The sequence below is a fragment of the Grampus griseus genome, assembly GCF_964374135.1.
Source record: "Grampus griseus genome assembly, chromosome: 10".
In the NCBI taxonomy this organism is placed as follows: domain Eukaryota; kingdom Metazoa; phylum Chordata; class Mammalia; order Artiodactyla; family Delphinidae; genus Grampus; species Grampus griseus.
Window position 1 is genome coordinate 42,937,397 of NC_139004.1, and position 19,227 is coordinate 42,956,623.

Below are 19,227 nucleotides of genomic sequence, written 5' to 3' on the forward strand. Positions count from 1 at the left end.
ACTCTGATGTGCCAAGGGTTAAAGTGGCTTCTTTTGGTCCCGGACTAAATCCATTTCTGACCCAAGAGTCTGTCTGCAACCAGATCTTTCAAATAACCAACTTCATATATAAACTAAAATCAGCTTATTCTTCTAAGAAATCATCACAAATGAATATTACCAAGCACATTTTATCCTTCTGACTCTATCCATGAGTTTCTATTCTGATACTCAGACCATTCATAAAAGTGAGACTGTCGAAAATAATCCAGAAACAGTGTGACGAGTTCTTTGCTGATTTCACTCTGATAGTGTTAAATGAGGTGTGCCCGCAGAGATAAACACACACACACACACACACACGAACAAACACACATGCACAAACACACAGATACAAGGTACAGCGTCTAACTCTCCCTTTTGTGACAGGACTAGTCCCACGGTTCTGAGCAGGCTTTCCAATGTACTTTGTATACTTAAACTTCTTATTGGGGCTTCCAATTGTATTACTAATGCTGAATGATTAATTCATTCTTGTTGACCTTTAGTATATAAAAAACCAGCCAAGTGCCTAGGGGAGTAAATATTTAGACAGTGAGCTTCTAAAAATGGCATTTATGTACAAAGTAACATTACATTATTCATCAGTCATTGAAGGAGTGCCAGGGGATGCAAAAGTTTGTATTAATCATGCACAAAACATTTGTTTCAATATAGGCAAAGCAACATAGTTTAAAGTTTTTAAAATGTTTGTAGGCCAGATCAATGTTCTTCATCTATTCTCTCATTTTCTGTTAATGTTCAAACATAACAAACTCTCTTCTGTGGGTATAATGAGATAATGGAACGAGAAAAGGGGAAATAAATATGCAAAAGGACCAATTATTTTAAAAAGAACAGGTAAGATCAAAATAGCATAAGCAGGGACGTATAAAGAGAACATTTTAAAATGAAATACGTTTTCTGAACTGAAAAATTATAGAGAGGAATATGACATGAATTCAAGTGTAGTGCTGTAAGAAAATTGTATATATAAAGCCAACCATCCTACATTAGTACCGGGCCTCATGCTGTTTTCAAGGTTCTTTAAGTTGTAACAGTATTTGATCACAATTTAGGACCTTACACTCAGTATATCTCTGGGACGTCTCAAATACCACCTTTGATTTGTACAACAGATTGACATACATATCAGGAGACGGCAAGGAAACCAATTTTCTTGAAGTAATAACTGAATCCCTAATGGCATACGCTGTTGTCTCTTAAACTGCTACAGGTCGAGGGGCAAGGTTAAAACTGTTTTTGAGAAAAAGAGAAGCAGCTGATCATGACCCCCACAGATCATGTCACACATCTAGCACTTCAGCAATGACCTAGTTCCAGGTCACCGAACGAACGATTTTAAATTATATCACATAATTACCTAAATGAATAACAAAAGATACTAAAACATTCTTGAAAAACGTTTTAAAGTGCCAGACAATGAAATCACTTTTCAAGTTCTAGCAAGGTTTCGGATAGGGAAATTTAAAACCAAAGTATTTCACTGATACTGAAGTAATTTTCCTGCATCACTTTTAAAGCTGGCTTCCTTGTTCTCCTCAAATGTCACATATTTCAGTATTAAAGACTATTATGTAGCATGACAGATACTCTGTAGATTTTTACAAAGCTAAATTAAGTGGTTACAGTTCCCTCTACATTCAGAATAATCAAGCAAGATAAAATAAAATGTCCCAGATAACAATACCTTGTGATTATCGATCAGATTCATCACTAGATCGATGTCTCCGTGGACAGGCTGGTCCTCAGCCAGCTGGGGCTCAACCCTGTACAGCCAGTCAATGAGGGCCTGCAGGGCGTCTGTGAATTGCCCAGAAAATAAGAGGGCTTCTTCCAATTTGTTTTGTCTAGGGGAAAAAATGGGAAAAATCAATCTGAGCAACAAAAAAGCTGCCCTCTATATCCAAACATCTAAAAAACATCCACGAAGGCTAAGCAGACCTCAAGAGGAAAAGCAGTATATTTGGACTCACTGCTGTTTCTCTGCTTTCCTTAGAAAATAACAAACTTCTCTCCAATTTTCTTTTCATTGCTTAAATCCATGGCACCTGTTCCAGGAAAATTCCCTCATCACCACCTCACGGGCCCTTTAGTTTCGTCATAAAAATATGCCTTTTCAATTAAATTGTGTTTTAAAGTATCATGCAGTAAGTTTGACCTTTGGGGTGTACAGTTCTATGGATTTTAAAACATGTATATGTTCATGTAACATCACCATAGTCAAGACCCAGAACAGTCTATCAACCCCAGATCTCCCTCAGGCTGGCTCTTCCTGGTCACAGTCTGCCTCCACGGCGGACACCTGCCACTCATGGATCTGTTCATCACTGTGACTTTCTATCTTTTCAAGAATGCCATATGAATTGTCGTGAAATCATTTATAGGACACTGTAAAAAGTATGTAACCTTCTGAGAGAAGATTTTATTGATTCTGAAAAACTAACACTAGGGCTTCCCTGGTGGTGCAGTGGTTGAAAGTCCGCCTGCCGATGCAGGGGACATGGGTTTGTGTCCCGGTCCAGGAAGATCCCACATGCCGTGGAACGGCTGGGCCCGTGAGCCATGGCCGCTGAGCCTGCGCGTCCGGAGCCTGTGCTCCGCAACGGGAGAGGCCACAACAGTGAGAGGCCCGTGTACCGCAAAACAACAACAACAACAACAAAAAAGACTAACACTAAAAACTTATTATGAAGTTCCCTAGAATGGAATATGATATTCTATTCAATTTGGATACTGACAAAAGTAATGAGACTAAGGATCAATGAAAAATTTGGAAACATGTATAAGATATGTGAACTCTTCAACTACTGTTTTAACTTTCTTAGCTACTTTAACATTTTTTTAACATTTTGGGTCTTCATGGTTGAAGTGTAGTGAGGAGGAGGGAGACTGGGAAGGGGTGGGTGGGGTCAGGCTGGTAGGACCCTGCTCGCCACAGTGACGGGGCCTGTATCCTAATCCACATCCAAGAGTTAGTCCCTAAAGGGTATGAAGCGGGGTTGGGGGGGAAGGGGGGGTGACAAGATCCCACTTATACTTTAAGAAGACAGGCCTACTGGTGATGTGGAAACGGGACTGAGGAGGACCATGGCAGACCTGGGGACCAGTCCGAAGGCAGGCACTGTAGTCGCATGTGAGATGCGGGGAGGCTTGGAGAAGGATGTCATTTTTGAATGAACCGGGCACTTAAACGTAAATAATACTGAACAGCAAAGCCTCTGGGGGAGGCACTGTGTGTGCGGGGCATCGAGGATGAGCCGACATTCTCCAGGCAAAGGAGGTGTGTATTCAAGGTTCCAAACCCTGCCTGCAGAGCGCCAGGACCGTGACAGCTGCCAGGGGTCCAGCAAGGTGAGTGAGCGGCTGTCAGGCGCATCTCACCTCTCCACCGACTTCCCACAGATCGTGTCCCACTTGTCTCTGAGCTCACTCAGCATGTCATCCAGCTTCAGGTTGTCGTCAGCCAGGGAGGTCTTCTCCTTCAGAGAACGCCCAGTTCTGTTGGTGGTGTCGTAGACAGAATGCTTGGCTCCGAGGGATTTCTGAAACTCCTGTACATCCAACAAGAGAGCAGCATGCATTTCTACTTGGGATTGATACACAAATAGGTAAGAGACAGTGAAAAAGGCATTCCTCTTAAATAAATGGAGACATCAGCCATCATCAAGTCACATGGTGTAGTGCGTACTCAACAGGGAACACACCAGGGTAGAGAAGAACCTTTAAACTTTCAAATGGAAGGATTAACTTTTGGCAGAAGCTAAGCACCTACTATTATCAAGCACCTATTATTATTAAGAGCACCTAGTAGTATCAAAAAAAAAACCAATTTCAAAGCAAAACAAATCCTGAATCTCTTGTAGACATAAACTACAAACAGTATAAATAGTTATGGTAAAGTGGAATTGCTAATAAACTACTGAGAGACCCACGAGCCCAGAGAGGAAAATGTAGCTAATACTCTATGAGTAAGTATGGGTCCAGTCTGGACACAGAATGACCCAGTAATGTATAAACTTACTACAGTTGTTTTTTATTGTCAAAAAGATTTTCTGTCACACATTTTGGATTCTCACTGTAATGTTACATGTATTTTATCTGTGAGCCAGCATAAGGGGAAAAGAACCATAGCTTTGGTTCTGTGTTTGGACCCACTCATTCTAGGCATACCTGGGGAGGCCACGTCCCTCCTCACATCCACAACGCCCTACCCAAGTCTCGGAAGGTCTATAGATGACTTTCCACTACCAAACAGCTACATGGCTAATATGACACCTGTATTTTTCAGCTTTTACAGTGTTAGTGAACCCTTCATGTCTGTGTGTGTATATACGCATGTGGGGGAGGGATGAATTGTAATCTTTCTATATAACTCAATTATAAGCTTTCATAGAGCAGGGGTATTATCTCTGTAGGACCCTTAGCATCATCTTGCATTTTGTGGGTGTTTGTAAACATTTAATAGAAAGAGTAAGACAACTGCTATTGAATACATAATCTCAGTGATGAGAAGAAAAAAGGTCAACTTCATGGGCAGCTTAAAAGCTCATAAAATATCAAGGAAACACAAACATGGAGATTCTCAATCCTGGTAGCACATCAGAATCACCCCAGGCAGTAAAACGCTATGCAAATGTAATTTCCCAAAATAACCTCGAGGTTACAATTACCTAATAAATTGTATTGCCTTAAAAATGTTACACACTTGAAGTGTTTCACTAATACCACACTATATATATCTTTTATAATAGGAGGCAACTACATTTGGGAATTTTTTGGCAATAAATCCCATCACAATATGTCACTATTTCTGTAGTCTGTTTTCTGTAATTATTATGTTTTTCACGTTTTTCGAAACAGAACGCTAGCTTTAGAATCATGGTATCGACACAGATTTTCTTATACAAAACAAATGTTACAGCTGAATACAGGATAGAGTCAAACTTTTTAAAGACAAAAAGTATCCAAACGATGAACAGAAAAGACTTCTTTTAAGATAGGCTTAACGTACCCTGTTATCTCAGAGAAATGGTGACTGGTGACAGGTCTCACTAGGAAAAAGAAATCTAATAGGGTTCTTCACACATTCTTATTTCCAGGATTCTCTACTTTAAATATGCCGTATGCTTTCATCAGACTATGTAACACAATGTCTATGCTCAAGTTCACATAAGGCATTCTATTCTGAGAAGGAGGGGACGGGAAAGGGTGCTGGTCACCATCTCTGGGCTGCCAGTGCTAGATGGGGCAGCTCCCAGGCAGAGGGGCCATCAGGACAAGCCACTCGTAAGCCCTCATCCAGCCAAAGAAAGGACCTCAGCATGTTCCCCCATCATCCTAGGATCCTGACCCCTGCAGCTGGTCAGGCCCACTGACGGAAGCAACCAGCCTGGATGAACACGAGGGCTAGAATGTTCTGATGATGATAAAACTTATATCATTCAATCTTTTCCAGCATTTTAAAAGCTATCATGTTTCAAGCAATGATTTATATGTAGATGCCTAAGATTGTAAAATGGTTTGCAGGGACGGTCTCCTTTTACCCACATCCTCACCCTGAGGGCCGATGATCACTTTACAAACAGAATAACAGAAAGACCCAAATTCAAGAGAGTTGGGGAGGATGGGGGGAGGGATGTTCTTTGAATGGCATGTGGTAGGAATATAAAAGGCAGAAAATATAAAACACAGTGTCTCCATATCTTCTTGTCTACACAAGGAAGCCAGTGACTATGTGTCTTTGAGGGGAGGGGTGGAATTTCACACACATACACAGTAATACCAATTTAGGAAGTGGCAACCAATTTTCCCCACTGCACTGTATGTAGGAATATATATGGCAAAATCTACGTTCCTTTTAGTACATAATTATGTTCTGCATGGCATTTGGTCTATGAAAGAAATTACAAGACAAGGCAGTTGTGATAAACCGAAGTGCCAATGTTCGGCCTCTAGAAGTCCTTTATGTGTTTTAGACTGCGGAAGACTTCCAGTTTTAATTCAGTGAGTTTTCTTTTAACAATTAACCCTGGAATCATAATGGAATGAGCACTTGACCAATGTAAAGGGCAATTGGTTTTAAATTTAATACAGGTCCACGTTGGACAGCCTTTTTCTCCAGTGGTGAATAAATACACAATCAGGTAGGAATTTAAAAGTGACCCTGAGATATACAACGATACAATGTGCTTTTCTTAACTGCAGACCCACCTTATGCTGTGCCAGTTGTGCTTTGATTTTGTCTGGGTCGTTGGCAATTTCCAGTTCAGAATCCAAAGACTTCTCTGACTCTTCCAGCCACTCCATAAGCTTACTCCAAGCTTCATGGAACTGTAAAAGAAATTCACATCTTTGTCCAGAAAACTTTCAGGCATACTCACTAGATTTGAAATCTAGTACATTTCTAAACAGAAATTGATATTAATGAAAATGTTAACAATTATACATTCAAAATTCTCCCTGAAGAAGAACAAGAAAGAATATTTTCATCAGCAGATTACAAAATGTCTTGTTGACGCTCAGCTTTTGTGGTCATGCCCCGTGGTCACTTTGTTATAACTCATTCAAACATGTCAGCTTTAACAAAAATAGAAGTGAGCCTAGAAGCAGTTAGGGAGCATCAGGCAGAACGTCCCACCCTTTCTTTTGTTTAATAAATAATGTAAGCGTAGACTGGCATGCTTTGTATTATCCCATAGGTCTCTTACATTGCTTTTCATTTTTTTTCATTTGGTTTTCTGTCTGCTGTTCTGATTGGAATCTAAAATACAACACAAATGAACTTATCTACAAAACAGAAACAGACTCACAGACATAGAGAACAGACTTGTGGTTGCCAAGGGGGAGGGAGCGTGGGGGAGGGATGGAGTGGGAGTTTGGGATTAACAGATGCGAACTAGTATATATAGGATGCATAAATAACAGGGTCTTACTATATAGCACAGGGACCTATATTCAATATCCTGGGATAAACCATAGTGGAAAAAAACATGAAAAAGAATAGATAGATGTATAACTGAATCGCTTTGCTGTACAGCAGAAATTAAACACAACATTGTAAATCAACTATACGTCAATAAAACTAAAAAAATAATAATGTAAGCTTCCACTGTTGTCTCTTGACAGATCTGGATTTACTTCTAAGGTGGTGTTTAATTCTTATGCTAAGAAAGAGGTACAAAAAGGGAGAAGGGAAAGGATAAAGTTTGTAAATTTACTTTAACAAAAAGAGGGCATTACGTTCCTATTTAATGCAAAGACAGTTCAACATCTTTCTTGCTGCTATACAAATCCTCACATCAATGCCTGAGCCTCACATACTGGTTTTATACTTAAGAGCACCCACAATACTCGAGTTCTAACAAAACAATTATCTTTCGCGTCTAAAGCCTTGAACTATTCCGGTGCTATATATACTTGATTTCAGCTGTGGTCTCTTTTCTGCTTATCATAAAGAAATAGTAGGTACTATTTTTGGATACCAAACTAGAAAATTAGTTATAAATTATTTCTTCCAAGGAATTAAAGGGAACAGATACATGACAAAAACCTAAGTAATCAAAATAAAAACTGTTTTATATCAAAGAACATTAATAGTGAAATAACAAAAAGACATTTGATACTAAGCACAGTGAGAGCACAGAATCACAAAGCTGCAAGGGTCCACTGGAGACTGTCTTGTTAGAGACCTGCTCTCCCTACACGTCCCTCCCACAAATCTAATCAACTTAGACATGAAAACAGGGAGGCCAGAATAGGCACATAAATTGCCCAAGTCAGAGAACTACAGCCAAGATCTGAGCCAAAACCTGAGGTATTAGAACAAATAAATAAACAGCTAGTGATGCCAGCTTGTCTTTTTTTTTGGCATGCAGGATCTTAGTTCCCTGACCAGGGATCGAACCCGTGCCCCCTGCAGTGGAAGCACAGAGTCCTGACCCCTGGACCGCCAGGGAAGTCCCTGTCAGCTTGTCTTTCTACAGACAGTACAGCTTATAACAACTGGATGGTAAGTACAATGGTACAAATGCACAGGTTCTGAGGCTGGTCCTGCTCTCAAAACTATTTAGAAGCCGTACAAATAGAAGAAATGCCATCCTTTTGCACCGAGAACAGTGGAGAATCCTTATCAATTCAATTCAACAGACTGAGAAAATAAAATTGACTCGATAGAGAAAGGAGGAAGAGGGTGGCCGACTGGCTACTGGTATCCATGAGACTTGAGTAAATCAGATGTTCATAACTCAAAATGCCTCCACTACAGACGACAGGGCTGCACACACGGCAAGAAAAACATCAGGCTTGGCATGAGGACTGTCTTAAAAAAACATCCGAGACCGATTCTATTCTAGAGACTCGTTTATTACATGGGACATAACATACCTCCCCCTCAAAAAGAGACATGTGGCCTGTAATCCAATCACAGGGCAATGTGTCATTTCGCCAGCCTTTAAACATTTTATGCTGGACAGCTTTAAATGCTGAAACACTGGACTCCCAGGTCATCCTCTGCATCACCCAGCCGAGCCTAGCTCCCCAAATGACTGCGCCCAACACCAATGCTGGACAAATGCAATGGAATGGGGCAGAAAGAGTCATTATAAAATTCACCCTCAGTATTATTACATGAAGTTCCTAGTAAAAATCAAAGATATATGCCAAGCAAGGTGGGTGCATCTTCCTCTTCCCTGGAGTACAGAGATGCATAACTGCACTTCTCTGTGTTTACTCTAGAACAGAATATGAGTAACAGATGAAGGAAGGAAGGAAGGAAAGTTCCATGTGAGATTCTCTAGATTAAAAAAAGCAGCCCCCCAAGATTCAAACAGTTAATTTAAAGGTGGGATGAAGCTGTATCCAAATATTAGAGAAGAAAGGAAGCCCTGCCAACAAGTGTATGGATTTGGAGAGGTGAAGAGAAACAACCAGCTCAGGCCCAGAGTATGCCTTCAGAAAGCTGTCTGGGGGCTACACATGAGAAAGTCTGGTTTTGGAACTAAACACAAGTAGCAATATAAAAAAGCAGAATGCCTCACTCTAAGTATGAGAGTGGAGGTTGAAAGGCCAAGGAAAACCAACCAACCCAACAACAAAACTGTGGAGCCCTTTTTTGGGCCCCAATGATAACGGTCCATCTGTGATATCAAGATATGATCAGTCTTTCCAAGGCTGGTCCCCAGGGCCTGGAGTTGCTGCCAGGTCAGAAAGTGACGTCATCGTCCAAACTGAGGCCATGGCCTTTTTAGGAAATAAACACCTTGGCTTCACGCCATGATCGTTACACAAAGCACAGCCTGCCATAAAAGCACTTTAATAACATAACGTGTATTTAATAACATAACATAGACCTGATTCATTGCCAAGTTCAGAGGATCTTTATAAAGGTTTACCTGCTTGGCCCTCTTCCTTGCATCGTCCAAAGATCTTCCTCTTTCTACTAAGCGCTGGACCACTTTCTCCCAGCGGCTCTGTACACTGATAAGCAGATTCTTAATGAGAACGACATCTTGTTTCTGACTGAAATACTTCAGGTGGGTTCCAGTTTTGTCCAGCTCTATGATCTGCTCCCGGTGAGAATTTACTTCATTGGCAAAGACCTTTCCCAAAAAAAGGGAGGTGGGTACAATCAGAAACAAAGGAAAAATGGATCTATCTTGAAAATACTTCCAGGATCATAAGCTGGTTTCAAAGGACAAAAGAAAAGTGTTCAAACTACCAAATTTATGCTTTTGCCATTAAAACAGCCTGATGTCTAAAAAGGTCTGAGAAGGGAGTGCTGTCCATCCGGGATGCAGCTTACCTTGTGTTCATCAATTTGAAATAAGACGGTGTCCAAGATAAGGCTTGGCCTGGAAGCCATGTTTAGGGTCTGCTCCGCCTGGGTGAGCCAGTTGATGAAGTCCTGGAGGGAACTGTGGAATTCCATTGCCAAGGTGAGGGCCTCTTCCAGTTTAACCTGAAAAGACAGATTATTTAGTATTTCATGGTATTCAAGGTTTCCCGCCTCCCCACCTTCCCCGCCCCAGCAAGTTTAACCACTCTCTGGCAGATTTCCTCCCCATCCATACTTTATTTATGCATAGTCTATATCCCCCAAACAGTTTTTGAATACTGGCTAACCAAGCCCCTTCAAGTTTAGTGAGAAGCATCTCACTGCAGCTAAAACAATTTTAATATACACTAAAACTGTGGTTTGGGGACAATTAACCAGAGAATTACTAAATAGAATCTAGAAAAAGAAAATTTGACATGCATACAATTCATTTTGGAGGTCAAAATACTATGAAATATATATACATTATGCTCTGTCAGCAAGGGCATATAATCTAGTATTCCTAGCCTATCATTTTTATAGCATTAAATAGCAAGATTTTTAATTCTCCCTCATGGATTTTTGTTATGTAAGTGCTTATTATATGTACAATCATCTCACTTTCTTGGTCTCCCTCCCTCCTCACTCCCGCCAGACATACAGCCTGCCTTTTGCTTAATAAGTGTGATTAGAATTACTTAACCACCCAGAATTCCACTGGTTCACAGAGTTAAACTATACCTAGTTAACACTTGACCTATGATATACCTTTATCTATGTCTGAATAGATTTCTTCAACTGTGTTCTCCTGCGTTAAGACAGAATACTATTTTCAGCTGAGCCCATGAAATGTCCAAATGTATACAAAGAAAATTTAAACATGAATCATTAGATGTTCCACTGACAATTCTACTCGGAGATAAGGTAAGACCCATGAAATGAAACAATGAAAACATTCATTCTATGATATTCATCAAGGCACATACTTTCCTTTCATTGAGCTTGGTTTCCACTGATTCCCATTTTTCTTTCAAGTTATTTATGTCTTGGTCAATATTTGTCTCTGCAGATTTGGGGCATCTTGCAAGCATCTGCTGGCCTTTCTGCATCAGACTCTTATATGTTTCTTCTTTAACATCAAAGGCAGCACAGATTTCCTAAATGGAGATATCCCCCCCGCCCCGCAAGTCATATCATTTTTAAGAGAACAAAATCTCAGAGCTCTTTTTCCATGTCATCAATCCCAAGCCCCTTATTATATACTCAACACCGTCCAGCACACAGAATAACCCTGACACATTCAAACTTTCCACTATACTGAAAGAACAACTAAACCTATAGCCACACTCTGCCTACCAAGAAGTCTTAGAAATGGTGCTATTGTTATCAATCCACCCCACACGTGAAGCAGTAATGTTAAATGTTATCAAGAAAGGTTTCAATGTACAGTAACCAATCAGCTCTGTGACCTTGGGCGAGTAACGTAACTTCCCTGAGCCTCGATTTCCTTCTCTGTAAAATGGGTTCTCTAAGTCTCTCCTCGGAACACAATACAACAACTGTAATATTGGTTTTTTGGTATAATTTAATTCTATGCTCAGAAGACACACAGTGGATAGAAGGTGAAGACCCAGTACGGTAAGACATTTAAGTTGATGACACAGACTTTGGAATCACAGTAGCCAAACTTGTGGTCCTATGAATATTCTTCTCAGTTATAACATTTTTAAAGCTTTCAACTAGAATGCAGTGTGTATCTTCTATAGAGAGTATAAAAATACTGCTTAAACAAATTTAGAATTTAAGATAAATGAAACACCAGTTACACTCACGTCAAAAGTAAGACCAGTTCTATTCCATTGATTCAATTACAATGTGAGTCAAATCATAGCTCCCACTGAAAAATTACATACTATCTAATACTTCCAACTTTTTAATTTTTAAAATTGAGATATAATCCATAAAAATCAGCATTTTAAAGTCTAGAATTCAGTGTTTTTAGTATTTTCATAAGACTGTGCAACCATCACTACTAATTCTAGAATATTTTTATTGCCTCAAAACTTTGTAATTTCTTAAACCTTAAAAAAATCCCTCTCTCAACATATTTACAATATCACCCACTGAAAGCTTTTAATCAAAGCAAAGCTTCTAAATACAGCTAAATCTCAGGAAACAGTAATACTCCAAGTTTTCTAGTTTCCTTCATGTCTAACAGAACCAAATCAAAAAAACATGACTAAAACAGTATTACAAGTATCAGTAACTCTTTAGAATTTCTTAAATCATGGAATTCTATAATCTGGCAAATGATATCAGCAAACATCCTACCCAAACCAAATATGCTGATAAGTAATATTTTTCTAAAATAAAATATTCTAAAGATAAGCTCTTTGCTTTCCAACTTTTTACTTATACTCTTCTAAATTACCATTTAAAAATATTTGTTTATTAGAGAACCATCTCATGCATGTTTGTTCAAGAATTCATTAAACTTATACTTAATGGACTGTAATAGCTATGCAAGTACTTCTAGGAAAGTAAGGAGGTATCTGGAAGACAGCCAGATTTTATGGAAAAGGCAAGTGCTCCCGAGTTAATTAGTCAATTACTTTTTCAGTGAACAAATGGGTCCCTTGTAGCACCAAGAAAACAACATATTAACAACAAGAAAACCACATACACAATGATTTTCTAAAAGAAGGAATAGAGATTCTAGGAAATTCTCTATAGGATTAATAGGATTCATTTTAACTGCTCATGGCAATTGTGAAATGAATAAGATGTTACTTTTGTTGTATTTCTTCACTCCACCTACAAGATGGTCACTTCCTCTCCAAATCATCAAATTCAAAATTATTCCCAACAAGTGCAGTTTTATTAGTAAGATCTTACAACAACACTAGGCATGACTAAAGAGTACAGACTTTCACGTACAATGGCCCATTTCTTTTGCCAAATCCCTAAGTACTTCTACTTTTATTTCCTAAGAAGCATTCAACATTTGAAAAAGACTGTTTTCTCTTAGAACTTCTAGAGCTAAATTATGATGGGACACGAATAGGAAATGTCAATAGGTCAAATGTAGTCTAAATTTAATTTCTCAGCCCATACTTCTAGGAAAGAAAGCCAGAGTCTCAAGTTTCATTATTTTTCCTCCTTATCTTTGAGAGTTGACAGCGCTACAGACTCTGGGCGGGAACAGACCACAGGCATGATGTGATGCTCCGGGTCAGACAATTAAACAGAAGCCTCCTCTTATCCAAACCTGGTGGGTGTGAGGTTGAAGATACGGCCCCATCACCATTAAAAGGAGCAAATATGTAACTTCATTTTCACAGAACAAGAGCATATTTTCCAGCCTTCCATGAAACTGGGTGGGAATCTCATGCTCACAGCAGTAATTGTTAAGTCCATTTTGATTCCTTTAGGGATTTTTCTTTCCACTCAAGGAGCCACAGTTTATAATTTACCCAATGTTATATTACTATCCATACAAGTTTATCATTTTATGGGGGAAGGTCTGCTTCTAAAAATTGCCTAGACTGCTAAAACCTCTTTTCATACACTGACACACTAAACTTTAAAATAAAGAATAGGTTCTGACTTTAAAAATTTAATCAACAGTGTTTCTAGCACTTATATATAGAGATTTCTGCTGCAAAACTGGATATCCTTAAACCTTCTCCCACAGTTTGTTTATCACCAGGGCCTACACAAAATAGTCAGTCTCTTAATCTGAGGCTAGAGCTGTAGGAAATAATATAGTTACCATGTGGGCATTAAGCTGTTCCCTGGCTGTTTCCGGTAAACCTCCCAGAGGCTTGGATGCTAACAGATGGCGCTCTGTGTCGGTCAGCCACTGTTGCAAATCCTCGATTTCGCCGTGGAACCCTTTAGCCTGGAGTGAGAGAGAGGTTCAAGTTTGGACCCCAGATATGGTCACTTTGAAGCCAAAAATGAAGCTTAAACAATCCCAGCCTGCTAAGCCTCTCCATGCATTTTGAACAAGGGCAGGGGCCTCTGGACCACTTGCTTTTCTTCAGCAGGAGAACCAGCAATAAAACTATCATGCTAAGAACTGGAGAGCTGTGTTCTTCTCAGCTCTGTCCTTTATCCCACTTGTTTTTACTCTTCTCCTTGAAGTATAAAAACTAAACAGGGGTGTGAAAACCAATAAAAGAAATGCCATGTCATCTTGGTCTTGAAGGCACCAAAAAGTTTCAGGATTTATTCTCTCATTCACCTGGCGCAAGGCACCATCCAGCTGCTGCTTCCTTTGTTCTGTTTTTTCCAAAACATTTTGCCAGCGTTGATTCAAAACCTCTAGCTTGTTCTGAAGGTTGCTGACTTCTTCTCCGGCACTTGATTCGATTAGATCATTTCCTGCTTTCTTCACGGCTTCCACGGTGGACTGATGGGCTAATACATCATTTTGGAGCACCTGAAAATATTCAGATTAACACTTAATATGTTCGCTAGTTTGTAACATGCTAGCATCGCTTCTAATGCAATTCTTTTATTTCCTGGTTATGAAACGTTCTGAAGCTACAACATATACATAGAATTTTAGTACTAATGAACTTTTTAAAATGGAGAACTTCCTTTCCCTTAACTTTGCAGCTTTATTGGGTATCTCTTCAATCTACCAACATTCCCTGAAATGATTATGTTGAGAACATAGCTAGTTCTACCCACTAGAAGAGTTTTGAAACTGATGACATTAAGTATATAGAGATTATAGTTAAAAGGCTCTAAAAATATTCATTTGATTCAATCTCACTTTAATTGAACTTAATTTTCATGTCCTGAGTAAACAATTTTGAAGATATATATTGCTATATGTTCAAATATAAAATTAATACATTGCCATGTTTTACAATTAGCACTCTTAAAAAGGAAACATGAGAGATTACGACAAGCAACTATATGCCAATAAAATGGACAACCTAGAAGAAATGGACAAATTCTTAGAAATGCACAACTTTCCGAGACTGAACCAAGAAGAAATGGAAAATATGAACAGACCAATCACAAGCACTGAAATTGAAACTGTGATTAAAAATCTTCCAACAAACAAAAGCCCAAGACCAGATAGCTTCACAGGAGAATTCTATCAAACATTTAGAGAAGAGCTAACACCTATCCTTCTCAAACTCTTCCAAAATATAGCAGAGGGAGGAACACTCCCAAACTCATTCTACAAGGTCACCATAACCTTGATACCAAAACCAGACAAAGATGTCACAAAGAAAGAAAACTACAGGCCAATATCACTGATGAACACAGATGCAAAAATCCTCAACAAAATACTAGCAAACAGAATCCAACAGCACATTAAAAGGATCATACACCATGATCAAGTGGGGTTTATCCCAGGAATGCAAGGATTCTTCAATATACGCAAATCAATCAACATGATACACCACATTAAGAAACTGAAGGAGAAAAACCATATGATCATCCCAATAGATGCAGAGAAAGCTTTCAACAAAATTCAACACCCATTTATGATAAAAACCCTCCAGAAAGTAGGCATACAGGGAACTTACCTCAATATAATAAAGGCCATATGTGACAAACCCACAGCCAACATCGTCCTCAATGGTGAAAAACTGAAACCATTTCCACTAAGATCAGGAACAAGACAAGGTTGCCCACTCTCACCACTATTACTTAACATAGTTTTGGAAGTTTTAGCCACAGCAATCAGAGAAAAAAAAGAAATAAAAGGAATCCAAATAGGAAAAGAAGAGGTAAGTCTGTCACTGTTTGCAGATGATATGATATTATACATAGAGAATCCTAAAGATGCTACCAGAAAATTACTAGAGCTAATCAATGAATTTGGTAAAGTAGCAGGATACAAAATTAATGCACAGAAATCTCTTGCATTCCTATACACTAATGATGATAAATCTGAAAGTGATATTAAGAAAACACTCCCATTTACCATTGCAACAAAAAGAATAAATTATCTAGGAATAAACCTACCTAAGGAGACAAAAGACCTGTATGCAGAAAAATATAAGACACTGATGAAAGAAATTAAAGATGATACAAATAGATGGAGAGATATACCATGTTCTTGGATTGGAAGAATCACATTGTGAAAATGACTATACTACCCAAAGCAATCTACAGATTCAATGCAATCCCTATCAATCTACCACTGGCATTTTTCACAGAACTAGAACAAAAAATTTCACGATTTGTATGGAAACAGAAAAGTCCCCTTATAGCCAAAGCAATCTTAAGAAGGAAAAACGGAGCTGGAAGAATCAGGCTCCCTGACTTCAGACTATACTACAAAGCTACAGTAATCAAAGACAGTATGGTACTGGCACAGAAACAGAAATACAGATCAATGGAACAGGATAGAAAGCCCAGAAATAAACCCCCGCACATATGGTCACCTTATCTTTGATAAAGGAGGCAAGAATATACAATGGAGAAAAGACAGCCTCTTCAATAAATGGTGCTGGGAAAGCTGGACAGCTACATGTAGAAGAATGAAATTAGAACACTCCCTAACACCATACACAAAAGTAAACTCAAAATGGATTAAAGACCTAAATGTAAGGCCAGACACTATCAAACTCTTAGAGGAAAACACAGGCAGAACACTCTATGACATAAATCACAGCAAGATCCTTTTTGACCCACCTCATAGAGAAATGGAAATAAAAACAAAAATAAACAAATGGGACCTAATGAAACTTAAAAGCTTTTGCACAGCAAAGGAAACCATAAACAAGACCAAAAGACAACCCTCCAAATGGGAGAAAATATTTTCAAATGAAGCAACTTACAAAGGATTAATCTCCAAAATATACAAGCAGCTCATGCAGCTGAATAACAAAAAAACAAACAACCCAATCCAAAAATGGGCAGAAGACCTAAATAGACATTTCTCCAAAGAAGATATACAGACTGCCAACAAACACATGAAAGAATGCTCAACATCATTAATCACTAGAGAAATGCAAACCAAAACTACAATGAGATATCATCTCACACCGGTCAGAATGGCCATCATCAAAAAATCTACAAACAATTAATGGTGGAGAGGGTGTGGAGAAAAGGGAACCCTCTTGCACTGTTGGTGAGAATGTAAATTGACATAGCCACTATGGAGAACAGTATGGAGGTTCCTTAAAAAACTAAAAATAGAACTACCATATGACCCAGCAATCCCACTACTGGGCATATACCCTGAGAAAACCATAATTCAAAAAGAGTTATGTACCACAATGTTCACTGTAGCTCTATTTACAATAGCCAGGACATGGAAGCAACCTAAGTGTCCATCGACAGATGAATGGATAAAGAAGATGTGGCACATATATACAATGGAATATTACTCAATCATAAAAAGAAACGAAATTGAGTTATTTGTAGTGAGGTGGATGGAGCTAGAGTCTGTCATACAGAGTGAAGTAAGTCAGAAAGAGAAAGACAAATACCGTATGCTAACACATATATATGGAATCTAAAAAAAAAAAAAAGTGGTCATGAAGAACCTAGGGGCAAGATGGGAATAAAGGCACAGACCTACTAGAGAATGGACTTGAGGATATGGGGAGGGGGAAGGGTAAGCTGGGACACAGTGAGAGAGTGGCATAGACATATATACACTACCAAACGTAAAATAGATAGCTAGTGGGAAGCAGCCACATAGCACAGGGAGATCAGCTCCGTGCTTTGTGACCTCCTAGAGGGGTGGGATAGGGAGGGTGGGAGGGAGGGAGATGCAAGAGGGAAGAGATATGGGGATATATGTATATGTAATACTGATTCACTTTGTTATAAAGCAGAAACTAACACACCATTGTAAAGCAATTATATTCCAATAAAGATGTAAAAAAAAAAAAGGAAACAAATGATCACAGAATACCTTTTTTTTTTTTGCGGTACAGGGGCCTCTCACTCTTGTGGCCTCTCCTGTTGTGGAGCACAGGCTCCAGATGCGCAGGCCCGCGGCCACGGCTCACGGGCCCAGCCGCTCCGTGGCATGTGGGATCCTCCCAGACCGGGGCACGAACCCGTGTCCCCTGCATCGGCAGGCGGACTCTCAACCAATGCGCCACCAGGGAAGCCCACAGAATACCCTTTTATCATCTCTGGTTTTAAGGGTGCTAGAGTTAACTGCTCAGGTGACAGGAATGAACCCCAGGAGGCCCTAACGTTAAAGGGAAAGAGATTTCACCATTTACTGGGGAATATGTGAGTCCAGCATTCCACGATTTAGCTGTTCTCTTACTAGAAAATACGATATGAAATGCCTATGACAGATCCCAGTAAATAATGCCTTCTTATTCTATTATCCGGTGGGAATATAAGAATAGATTAATAACACTTAAATGCACTAACATGGGGCAAGAGTGGTAAGTGCAAAAAACAACTGCAGGCTAAAAAAATCAATTTCTTATACTGAAAAGAATTACCTCAAAGAACAAATACAGCTTAGTAACAGTTTCCTTTCAAGAAGACTGCTATGCTTTTGGAAACCAGAAGAAACCTTCCTCTATTGTTGGTAAAAGTCTGTGATAACCCTTCCCCCTACACTCAGACTCGGGTTGGCAACAGGAGAGAAGAGGAGTGTCATCTGTCGTCCTGGGAGGGACAACCCACATCTGGGAAACCCAGACCAGAAGGATTTCAGGAAAGGGCACGAACCGTCCCTGATCACTGCTTCTCTGACTCCATCCACTTGTGTTCTGAGGCATCTGGTGAGGGAGGTTTTTCAAAAGTTATAAAATCAACTGAGTAAGGAGTGATCTTTATAAGAAGCAGGTACTTGGATATGTTAACGTAGGCACCACTTTCAAAAGCTAAGAGTTAAATATTTTCACAGTCAAAACATAAAAGATAATTCTGTAAAATTTGTTCTTATAAATGGTCGGAGCCCTGCTACATAAGCCACGGCCTAGGAGCCAGAGAAGAAGGCGGGACAGGGATGGGAATCTTCCCTCCCTTCCTCCAGCAATTGTGCTGGCAATTCTGAGTCCTTGAACTTTGACCTTCAGAAATGGAATCAGAGTGGGGAGTGAAGGATTGGGAGTTTGGGGCCAGCAGATGCCAACTAGTATATATGGAGGGTGGATAAACAACAAGGTCCTACTGTATACCACAGGGAACTATATTCAATGTCCTGTGATAAAATATAATGGAAAAGAATATATATGTATAACTGAATCACTTTGCTGTACTGTGGAAATTAACACAACATTGTAAATCAACTATACTTCAATAAAATTTTTTTAAAAAGAAAGAAATGGAAGGAGAAAATATCCCTGACTAAAGGAAACTAAAGGTCCCTAACTCATCTCCACCAAAATAACTGGACAAGGGTGCCGCATGTTCCCACCTCT

General features: G+C 39.3%; 1 protein-coding gene across 8 annotated transcripts in view; it reads right to left on the reverse strand.

The window, feature by feature from the left end:
• The window catches only part of DST (dystonin), a gene marked incomplete at its 5' end in the record, with an annotated part of 395,725 nt that overhangs the window by 25,066 nt on the left and 351,432 nt on the right, over positions 1-19,227 (reverse strand). For 7 of the 8 annotated variants that reach the window (XM_082663420.1, XM_082663421.1, XM_082663422.1 and 4 more), the window contains 8 exons: positions 1,730-1,889; positions 3,424-3,593; positions 6,253-6,372; positions 9,432-9,638; positions 9,842-9,997; positions 10,840-11,010; positions 13,626-13,754; positions 14,100-14,297. In XM_082663420.1, coding sequence (XP_082519546.1) covers positions 1,730-1,889; positions 3,424-3,593; positions 6,253-6,372; positions 9,432-9,638; positions 9,842-9,997; positions 10,840-11,010; positions 13,626-13,754; positions 14,100-14,297 — 1,311 coding nt within the window. Of the gene's footprint in view, positions 1-1,729; positions 1,890-3,423; positions 3,594-6,248; positions 6,373-6,749; positions 6,803-9,431; positions 9,639-9,841; positions 9,998-10,839; positions 11,011-13,625; positions 13,755-14,099; positions 14,298-19,227 lie in introns of those variants that run through there. The other variant, XM_082663425.1, reaches the window with a different exon arrangement.